General features: G+C 30.0%; 1 protein-coding gene across 1 annotated transcript; it reads left to right on the top strand.

Annotated features, from left to right (window-relative positions):
• Positions 1-4,356: 4,356 nt before the first annotated feature.
• Positions 4,357-10,454, top strand: LOC111620265 (polyprenol reductase-like; the record flags this gene model as incomplete). The annotated part of the gene is made up of 4 exons (XM_023362159.1): positions 4,357-4,505; positions 8,893-9,084; positions 9,202-9,339; positions 9,433-10,454. Coding segments are annotated over 4 exons (739 nt in total), but the record flags the coding sequence as incomplete, so codon positions are not given.
• Between the last annotated feature and the right edge of the window lie 1,514 nt (positions 10,455-11,968).

Below are 11,968 nucleotides of genomic sequence, written 5' to 3'. Positions count from 1 at the left end.
TTTATTGTTGCAGCGCTGATTGTGAACATTTTTATTTATTATTATTTTTTTTAATGAAAATCAAAATCATTCAGAAATTATGCACAATTATAGCTTATTTTATAAAAGTTATGTCATGGATTATCTACGATATCATATTTCCTAGCTTAAAAATTTATAAATAAATTCACTTATTTATAAATCTTAAATTTGGTGTTTTACGCTCTAATTTCGCTGCATAAACAGTGCAACAGCGAAATTAAGCGGAATTTTTCATAAAACAACGCACCCATTGCTTTATGTTCGTTAGTTATAGTAAAAAACATTGTACTCTATAAGATTACGTTACAAAAATTGTTGCAATATCTTCAACCTGTTAGAATTAATCAGGGACATAGAAAAATAGCTCGATTATCTATACACAACACGGTAAGGAAATATGTATTTTCAATTCGTTAGAGTGAACATATGACATGAATCTGAAAGGATATTAACACAATGTTCATCAGTCAGAGACCTTTGTAGCCGTTTACGGGTTTCTAATTCGTGCCAACTGAATACCCAATACTATTACTGAGCTACCACCAGCCTGTACAGCTCCTTGACATGCTGGATTCATTTATTCATGGGGTTTTCTCCACGAGGACTCTTCCATCTGCCCGAATCAGTTGGAAACGTTATTCGTCAGACCACGCTACTCGTTTCCAGTTTTTCAATGTCCGGTGACGATAGTCCTGAGCCCAGAACTCTGTCATAATGAAAGTAATGGCACTCGAGTTGGGCGTCAGCTATTAACGTCCATATCATGAAGAGAACGTTGTACAGTTCTCATGCTGATGTTACTAGAGGCTTCAGTTATCCTACCATGTGTAAATTCGCTTAAATTATGATAATTTGCCATTCTCAATATGCAATCATTCTTTACACTTCCACAGATGTTTCTTGTTATGTACTGTACAGTACATGTTGTATTAATATTTAGACAAAAACAATTATGAGAAAGAAGGTACTGCAACATTTTCTGAATCGGATCGACTATCCCAGTTTTTTTTGGCACTTCAGTGTATTAAGTAATAAGTTCAAAATTTTCGAAATTTATTTATACGAACATATAATCTAATTTAAAGAAATAGTATTAGCCATGATTTAGTATGATTTTGTTTCTCTTTTTGATCCGTGGGCAGAAGGGAGCTTTTTAACCTCTTTTTTAAAGACCATCATGAGTTCGGTGAAAATCACAGTGTGTCTACCGGCTGACGAGGAACAGGGCCTGACTAACATATTTAAGGATCACCCCCAAAAATTTTTGGAGTTTTTGACCCTTCCGGAATCGATTCCAGAAGGGTCAAAGATTGGTGTACCGACCAACGCCTTAATTGCCTAAGATTTCGTATGATTAATCATTTTTATCGTTTATTAGTCCTACTGTCGTTTTGTTTTTCATACAGGCCTACATCAATTTACAATAAAATAAAATTTAGAGAATGATGATGATTATATTTGTGATTTAAGTACAGTACGATACTCAGTTGATACAGCTGTCAAATGATATACCAAACTAAATTCAAGATGTAGCTGCTTAATTTCTGTTACTAAAACTTCCGAAACGTTTTTTCGTCAGACCATCCATCATTTTCAACATACAGTAGAACCTCGATTATCCGGAGTAATTGGGGATGAAGGTAGTCCGGATAAGGAAAAATTCGGATAATCGAAACAAATACTTTAATTTGTCTTTTAATGATAATACAACACGTTTTCTTTTCGATGACATATCAGTAATATTAAAAATAAATACTGTATTTAAATCGTGATCAAATTTTCAAGAAACAAATGTTTTATTGAATTTGGACTACTACTGACCAGCGCTAAGACTAGCTGTTGTTTAAAAGGTCCTCTGGCGGCTCAAGAAGACGGATTTTATAAATTAAAAAGCAGTTGAAACTGCATTTTTATGAATAAAAATTTGACAAACTATTTATCGTTTTATGACGAGTAAAATTTTTTCGTCGCGTTCTCGGCTTTTAAGTAATGCATGAACCTTCGAGGCGCGAGGCCCTTCGGACCGCGAGGCATAGGTGGTGGTCCACGTTGCCCATGCCTTACACCGCCCTTGGTCATAGAAATGATGTAATCTGAGTATAAATTATTTATAAATACGTATGTCAAGTTATATTTTTATTACGACGCAAAATATATTTAAGAGTTTACGACTACTGTGCCGGGTGAGACGTTGTTGAAACAAAAAAAGTTATGCATTCCATCACGTACATAAACAGTGTCGTAATTCGCCAGTGCAAATCAGCAAATTCGTAAAATTTTTGTTTATTTTGAACAATCCGGATAATCGAGGTTCTACTGTACTTAAAAATTAGTACAAATATTAACAACAAAGAATTTGTCCAATGCTATAAGGAAAAATTAGTACAATTTTAATAGTTTTTCAAAAAAAGGTTGTGTGATGCTTTTAAATCCTTTTCTTTTTTGTTTTTACATTCAAAAGTGGACGACAGGATGACCGAGATGATTAAGGTTTAAGTCTAACAATATTGGATCCAGGTTCAAGTTCGGGTTGGAGCCTCAAAAACTTTCAACAGTTATTTGACCTGGATTCCCTCGATATTCGGTCATCCTTATGGTCTAGAATCTAGATGGAGTCGTGATCAGCATAGAAAAAAAGGTTCTCTTAGTATATTCACATGACGGAATTAGAAAGCCATTCCGAATGATACTTTTCTTAATCTAGTAGTTGATGCTAATACGAAAATACGTTGCGAATATAACTTGTATTTCTGCATAGCTATTTCTACAATAGCTAATGGTTTTTAGTTTTTCATTTTGTTCCAAAGAGTTGCATAGCAAATCAACTCTTTGTACATAATTAATTAAATACAGTAAGACCCCGCTTAACTCTGCCCCTATTAACGCTGATTCGATATAGCGCGGTCTGCTCGAAGCCTAAAAGAAGCTCAAAATTTACGTTGATTCAAATTATCGCGGCATTTCATTGATTCGTATATAATACGATTATTCCCAAACACGAACCAATCAGCTAAAGGTGGCAATTCTGGTAGCGCTGTACTTTCCTCAAATCTTTGTTTGTGTAGTGCAATTTTGGGAAAAATATAACATCATGGATGCTTTAGGCAATATCAACTTCTCTTAGCAAGAATTAACTCATAAATGCATGAACGAAGTGTGGAAAAAGTTATGACTGAAGGTATCCAAGAATTCTCAACGAGAAGAGCCTATCACTGTATCGTTAGGTTGACCAAATTGTCAACCTAATCGATACAGCAGGACTAGGAGATGTACTGTACACGAGCAGGATATTGAGGAGTTACTGCAGAAACTTGCAGTAACTCCTCAATATCCTTGAGTTGGTAAGGCTCTCAATATCTGAGAGCCTTACCAACGACGATCTTCAAGAATTGGCGGAACAAGGAATTTATGTAGAACTGGAAAATAGAGATTCTGAAAACGAAGAGTCTAAAGAATTTTTCTACAGATTTCCTTAGTAAAAGTTTGGTAACAATAACCGAAATCATCGATCAAATTGTAACGAATGATCCAGATTTTGAGAGGAGTGTAAAAGCAAGATGAGACGTTTTGGATGCGATCGCCCGCTACGAACATTTGCTTAAGGAAGAAAAAATAAAACGACAAATGAAACTAAACGACTTTATCGCAAAAAACAAGGATTTCAGAAGAGCTAGGACCATAATCACAAAAAATGAACTTTACATTTCTGTGTGCATATGTTTATGTGTTATTTAACATATATTATTATGCAAATTAATATAAAATAACTTAAAATTGAAGTAAAATCTGTTTATTTTTGGTCGCGTGTTCCCCTTTCCCTATTTACTTTGTGTTAAAATGACCTCGTTTAAAGCTGTTTCGAAGCGTTTTGTCGTCAAGGAACGTAACCTTCGCGTTAAGTGGGGTCTTGCTGTAATGTAATGTTTAGTACCCATGTTGTGTATTATTCCTCAGTGCAATTAAGGATATGATCGAGAAAGTGCGTTACGTAATTTTAATTCTGTAACGCTCCATAGTGCATCGCACTAAGGAGCGTTAAAGAGGTGGAAAGTTAATTGAAAATTATGAAAGTAGCGTTACGTAACTTATGGATGATCTCATCCATGTATTGCTTCCTGTAGATTCGTAAAGATCATTATAATTATGTTTAAGGAAAAGAAATACAATCCTCATTTAAATGTAACTCAGATTCATAAGCTAGCGGCGATTAGTAATATGTTTTTACTAATAAGCTTGCGCCTATTAGTAAAAACATAAGGGGCTGTCCATAAATTACGTAACCCAGTGGGTTGGTATGCAGATAATCGTTAATAAAACAATTTATTTTTATTTCAGGTGGTTTCAACATTTGTATGTATTTGCAGGTATATATCATATAGTGATAGCTTGGATTTTATATAAAGTATATTTCAAGAAACAATCTCTTCCTTTATTTATAAATATGGTAATCAAATTGTTTTTGAACGCTGAAATAACTCCTTCAGGTAAGTTAAAGTTTTTGTTAAATGTAATTAGTTAAACATTAATACAAGTCTCTTTCTTAATTTCACCTGCTTATAAACTATTTGACACTATTCCAATGCTTTCCCTTATTATTTATACATAACAGCCAGTAAAGTAAAATTAAGAATGTTTAGAGATGTATTTAACTTATCGCTACAGAATATTTTATCTTATTTCGAAACGTTAAATAAAGGGTTAAAGAAAGAAATATCTTGTTATTTACTCTCAAAATTAAAAACAAAACTAAGTAGAGTTATTTTGACTCGTACCATTTTAGTAGGGTTAAAACTTTATCTTTCCTTTGCACACTTTTACACAACGAGTTAAATTATTCTAGCTCATTGTCTTTACACGACACAAATGTCATGCCTCTTTGACTAAAAGGAAAATGGCGGACGTGTATTCAATTTTCTTTCAACATGACGTCGCTACAACCACTTTATGTAGTATATTATAGTTCGTTGCGTTTACAATAGATATATGGCAAGTTGCCAGGACCCGCAAAATTTTTGACAGTTTTTCTGTCAATAATATTACTTTTCGCTTATTAAAATAATTTATTACCGACTTATTCCTTATCTACAGATTTATGGCATTAAAAGCCGAAGTTTTAGGCTTAGCTTTCATTTGCGATTAAACAGCAGGTTTTTTTTTGTTTTTGCAACTTTTTCATAAGCTTTTGTGGGAGCCTCGGCTGATTTCTGGAAACATGCCAAGAGTACAACAGACTGAGGCGCCATTATAAACTGTATACGACAGAAGTGCGAAAAAATTAAACTATTGCCATACATTTTTTGTTTTTCCTATGCTTTATTAAATAACTTCATTTCTAAATGCATTTTGTACTTTCGTTAATTACAAAATTTATTGTATTTACTTATCTATATAGATATATATCATTGTAATTAACTACCATTTAAAGAAAAATAGTTACAATGATTATGCTTGTCTCATTTCAAATATAGAAACATTTTCTTAAATAAAATAACTGATGTCTTCTTTTCATCATTCCTTACATTGTCAGTGTTTTTGGGTTGACATAAAATACTTTTTCTGTTATTTGATTGTTAAAAAAGATTACTGTTGTTGTTTTATCATTTTCAGATTTTTTACTTTCTATAAATAGTATTTTTAATACATTTTCTATAATATTATTAATTTACATATTAATGATAAAAAGCATATTGGACGATAGAAAACATTATCGAAAACATAAATAAAACGATTTTTCAAAATAGTACTAATATGGAAGCACCTGTAATGGCAAACATGCGAATCTTACATGGATGACCGGAAAAAACTGTAGTAAACTTGTTGATGAATAAAAATTATTTAAAATTATTTTGGTAATTTGAAAGCTTGGATTTGGGAAAATATAAATCTAATTAAACTATTAATTTATTGCTGATGTATTTACGTTAAATTAGCATAATAATTTTGGAAAAGTGGAGAAAACAAAATTTAAATAATTGCAATATCATCTGCGCAATTCAGTACTGTAAATAATTCACTGTTGTTTTTCGTAGGTTTTTTTTTCTGTTTTTTTTTATCGTTATTATTATGATTGTCAGTTTAGTTCCGATTTTGCCATCTGTCTTTGTTTTATTTACAGTATCATTAGTACATTTGGTCTAATATTAATTATTTGTTTGGAATCTCCAAAAATAACTTGAAATTTTAACATTATCGTTCTTCTTAAAGATGCACAGAGCAGCAGCTATGTGTGTAAGAGGGAACTTAATATATATACAGTATATATAATATACGTTTCATATACAGTAATATGCAATATAAAACTAATGGTTTTGTATTAATATTATGATGACAACGTCATTTAAGAAAATGAAGTTTCATTATTTTCACCGATTGTAGTGCCATAATAAAACCGATAACCTCATCTTATGGTCTCTTTGAAGTCTAACATTTTTTATTTATTATTTTCTTCATTTGTAGGATGAGTATTTTCCGAGTTATTCCAGTGGGTTGATTAAAATGGATCACCCAGCATATTTTTTATTGTTCATTAATCCTTTTTCTTCATGTTATGTAGATTAATGAATGATAAAGCATATTTTTTAATTGTATATTTTAAATTCCTTAAATTTTCTTTTGTTTTAAGAAATTACTAAACTTATTTTATATTTGTTGTATAACAAATAATTACCCTTCTAGATTTCTATTTTCCAGAAAAGTTAAAAAAAAATTATAATTATAATTTTATTTTTTAAGTAATTGTGGTTTAAAATTTTTACAATTTAAAAACATTACTTGTCTTCGGGCATTATCAGGCAGCAAATCTTTTGTGCGTAAACTCATTTTATAATTTAATAATTTTTGAATTATTATGAATATAAATGTTTATTGTTTCGTAATGAATATATTTTTAAATGAGTTTTATGTAAGCGCAAATAAATATTTATTAAATATACATAGTATATTGGCATCCGCAGTATATTTAGCTCTAAGCATTGAATTTAAATTAAATAATTTAAATAGCGTAGCGCAGTATTTTTTTGCGTAAAAATGATTATACAGTAATCAATTATTTATGGTAATTAAAACTAGAAAAATTTTTAAATAAAAAATTAGTAGAAAAGAGATCTGAAATGAAGAAAAAAAATTAGGGAGGAAGGAAAACCAATATTGAATTCCGCTTATTATTCTATTTTGTGTTTATCCATTTTTGAAATAAAAACTTTAATATTGAATATCATTACATTATTTCATTATGATAACATTCATCATTATGTACTGTACTTTATTAAATTATGCTAATTATTTTTTTAAAAATTTCAATTCTGTTTATATTTGTATTTGCAAGCAAATATGATTTAATGAACTATAATTAAGAAAAGTTAACAAAGGACGAAATTTTATACTGTGATATTTTTATGTATTAGTAATTAATGTGACTTGCATTTATTATGGTCGCTATTTTTTTCAGCAATGATAGTTCTCTATCAGTCTGATATGCTACACACAATATATATATATTTTTTTAAATCTAAAAGCTTAATAATTTATAATTCTAAATATTTCAAATTGAACAACTCACATCTTGATTTGAAATAAATATTTCTATTAAAGTCACTCTTTTAAAGTCCACAAAATATATAATAAAGATTTGGTTTTAAGTGCAGTTGGTTTTCTCATTACTAGCTTAGAATAAATATTTTGTTCTTGATTAAAAATAAATCTAGAACAAATTGATATCTCTAATCTAAAATAAATATTTCTACAGGTTTATACTAAATAACAAATATTTTTTTATTTGCTGAACATTTGTAATCTTTTTGACTTTTTTATTTGAAAAGATCATTTTTAAAAAATGTAATTGTTTACTTGATATTTCTCATCAGGAAGAATGGTATCGAACATTCTTCTAAAATCTGAATATTAAAATGTATATTTACAGTATTATAGATGTTTACCGTAAAACGAGAGCAGTCCATTTCTTACAAAGTATTCCTTTGATTTGGCTGATTTTACTTACAACTTTACTACTTTCTCTTTAGATTTATTCTTTAAAAAATACGGTTGTGGATGAAATTTTTTGCCCCTTTGACATCTAGTATATTATATTTCATTATTATCACGTGGGATAAATTATGTTTAATTAAAATAAAATTACGTTGTTCTATTAATTAGCTGTCCACATGCCTTCTTTAGCGAATTTAGTCAAGATGCACATACTGTTTTTTTAGCTTCTATCAGCAGTAAGCTTCCGAATCCCATGAGTAATAATTCTTATCAAATAGCTCTTGTAGATAAAGATAATTCAGCAATATAGTTTTTTTTTCAATTCACTTCTGAATTCTGTTGTTGTGGACTAATGATTTCTAATGTAGAATTTATCCAAATAAAAATTCTAAAGTGCATTTTTTCTCTATTAGTATTAAAATTTTTTAGTATTTTTATTAAATATGTTATTATCTAATGATATTTTTTATAAAATAATACTTGAGAAAGCTTTAATAATTGCACTCCTTTTAAAAAATGGAATTGCTTTTTTATTGAGAATTAATAGAGAAAGTTTATCAAGACTAGGCAAAGTAAAGTAAATGGACAATGAATAAAGTAGATCTACCCACATTTAAGTATGAAGTCATATATTATAGTATAGTTATTTAGTTTAGTAAATTAATTATGTAATAATTAAAAAATGCTTTTACATCCATACAGTATAGTAAATATATATCTGTAGTTTAAACATTTATTTATTTTATTTTACATTTAATTAGAATTGTCGATGGACAATAGATTTATTTATTTATAAATATGTTCATATTTATACATTTTAAATTTCTTTAAGTTGTTACAATATTTTGTGTCCATATAAATAAAAAAGATGTATTCTATATATTGTAGCAATACCGGAAGCTGTCGTAATCTCATTGGTGTTGATGTTACTTCAAATTTTTCGCCGATTTTATGAAAGTTACTTCATTTCTGTATTTTCGAATGCTAAAATGAATCTAATACATTACATTTTTTCTTATTGTTATTATTTTGGAGTGGGTCTTTCTCTTCTTTCTGAAGCACCTGGATTTACGAAGCCAGGTAGGATTTCTATTATTTTAATATTTTTGATAACTTAAAAATTAATATTTAAGTTAGTAATTAAATTATAATTAAAATTACGTTTTTCGATGTAGAATAAATAAATTTTAATTTTAGATGGAATAAAAGATATTAATTTCTCTAAAAATTGGCTGAAGATAAATCATTTGTTGGGTGTCGCGCTTTTCTTTTGGGCTTGGAATAATCAACATAAATGCCTTGAGACACTAGCAGAACTACGTAAAGATAAGAAAGGTAATAACATCCTTTAATATTTTAATTAATAATACAAATGGTATTTAATCGAATTAATCAATATTTTAAAATTATAATTTTTATTTTATCTAGGTACAGTTACGACAACAAAATATTCAGTTCCAGAAGGTCATTCGTTTGATTTTGTGACTAATCCACACTATCTATATGAAATAATTATATATTTTGCAATATTAATAGTTTTAGGTTTTAACAATGTAACATGGTGGTTACTCTTTCTTTCGGTTTTTAGTTCTCATATTTTTCTAGCGGCTGCTTCACACAAATGGTATCAAGAAAATTTTCCAAAATATGCTAAGTCTCGAAAAGCGATAATTCCATATGTATTTTGAAGATTTTAATTGTGTTTACTGTATTTCCACGATTAAACTCCGAGAGGTTATTATCATCATAAAAAGTACGTATTCTCCGTGCTTATTTGAAGACACGGGCTTTTTTAGTTCGGAGTTTATTACCTTGCAACAAAAGATAAGTGGATAACAATTGAAAAAATGCCTTAATTACTCGTACATTTTCAGAACTATCAAAACTATTTGTTGATAGTATTTACGAATTATAGCTACAACAATTGTAATAATTATTATTTTCATAATTAACTCGATTCAGTCTTCCAGTTCGGTTAATATGTTGTCATTCGTGTCTGTTTCGATGTCGTTGAAGAAATCAAAATCTTGACTATTATCTTCGGATTTCAAATTCACCATCTCTTTTGGAAAGAAAGATGATGAGTTTGAACCAGAGTTTTCCTAATTACTCTTTTGTTTCGATTGATAAGATCAGTCGAAACAAAAGGGTAATTAGCGACTTTCCCACGTACAATAGCCTATTCAACAAGTATTTATAATTTTATTTCTCAAAAGCTGTTTTCCGTGAATCTTGGAATAAAAAGTGCTGTTCGACTCTAGCAACTCGAAGAGGTCGAATTTTAGTTAAACTCCTTATCTGCCGCTCAAAATGTACATTATCCTTTAACATATTTCCCATGCTTTTCAATCCGTGGTATAATCGAGGAAACGCTGTATTGATATGTCTATTGGTATATGGTATATATATAAATTGTTTTTAATTAAATATGTAATAATAATTTTATTTTCAACGAAGACTTGACTATAAAAATAAATATACGGTCGACCCCCCTATAACACGGTAGATACGTTCTGGGTTTTATGAATCCATTTACTACGAGTCCTTGCCAATCACAGCCCGGCACGTATGTACTGTACTTTACGGACTACGGCTGTTTGGAAGATTTCTTCCATAAAATTAATCGATTCTAGACTAATTCGACTCAACATTTCCAAAATACGTATAATTTTTAGGGAATAATCCATATAAACTATGCTATAAACAAAAAATTGTAGGATTACTTACCGAGTGTGTACCGTTCGACAACGTCATGCAATGACGAAAGCTTTCTGAGAAGTTATTTTTCTGCGAAAAATTCGCTGAACTTTGGAGACATCATTAATATAAATAATTTTTATGGCCGTTGAATAAGAAATGTTTTTTTTCACACGAAAAGTATAAAATTACAGTACTGTATTAGACTTACAGTACCTAACTTAGGCCTATACACTGTACAGACGATAGTAAACTTAACTTACCCGCCTAAACTCTCCGTAGGGTGTAAGTAGTTCGGCTGTTCGTCTACTATTGGTCCAGATTCGACCAATCCTGTCGCGACCTGTATATGAAATTCTGTATATTCGTATAGCTGGGATATGTAGCAATGTTGGAACGACTGTAATTTTTCCAATAAAATGATACATTTGTGTAATTATAGTATTGTTCTATTTATTACAAGAGAAAATCGATTGTCTTGAAAAATAATAAGTTCTAAAATTTTAAAGTATAGTATACTTGTGAGGACGTGTTCCAAAATATACCTGTGTCCCTTCTGCATCGTCTAAGGCAGGGGTGTCCAACCCGCGGCCCAAGGCAAGTTTCAATGCGGCCTAATAAACGAGTAAACAAAACCGACAAATTGTTTTATTTATTTTTTATTTCAACGGCATAAACTGAAAAAAGAAGTTTCACAAAGCGGTAAACTTTTATACATATTTTATTTTTGAGTGAAAAGGAAATATTTTCCAATACTTGAAGATGTGTGAATGGCGAAGGAATACTAAATAAAGCTGCTCAAAGGTTTATATACCCAAATTTCAGAAAAGGAGAGAAAGGCCAAAAGATAAAGAAATGAGAAAGGTTAAATAGACCTTCTTGTTATGCAAATATTGACCCTTAATTTTCCAACCTTCCTCACTACTTTTTATCTTTTGGTCTTTCTCCCCTGTTCTCAAATTTGGGTCTAAAATCCTTTGAGTTACAACTCCAGCATTATTCAATATTCTTTCCAGCATTGCAAGATTTGGCTACCCTTTTTTAGTTTTTTAGTTTGGCGTAAAAATTATCATTTCGCGCATTGGCTACTTTCTGGGCTACATATTACAGTCGACCCCCTATAATTACGGTCCCAATAATTACGATTCCTATAAAACTGCAAAAAAATTGTAACGATATCCGTAAAAAACAGTAAAAACCCCCTATAATTACGTTAAACGTCATCGGGCAGCCGAACTACTTTCCCGCCGTCCGTAGCGCCACGCTA

Source organism: Centruroides sculpturatus, unplaced genomic scaffold (genome assembly GCF_000671375.1).
Source record: "Centruroides sculpturatus isolate CEXI.00-Female unplaced genomic scaffold, Cexi_2.0 scaffold4, whole genome shotgun sequence".
Taxonomy (NCBI): domain Eukaryota; kingdom Metazoa; phylum Arthropoda; class Arachnida; order Scorpiones; family Buthidae; genus Centruroides; species Centruroides sculpturatus.
The sequence above is the reverse complement of the archived record's forward strand: the minus strand, read 5'-3'. Positions and strand labels throughout refer to the sequence as shown.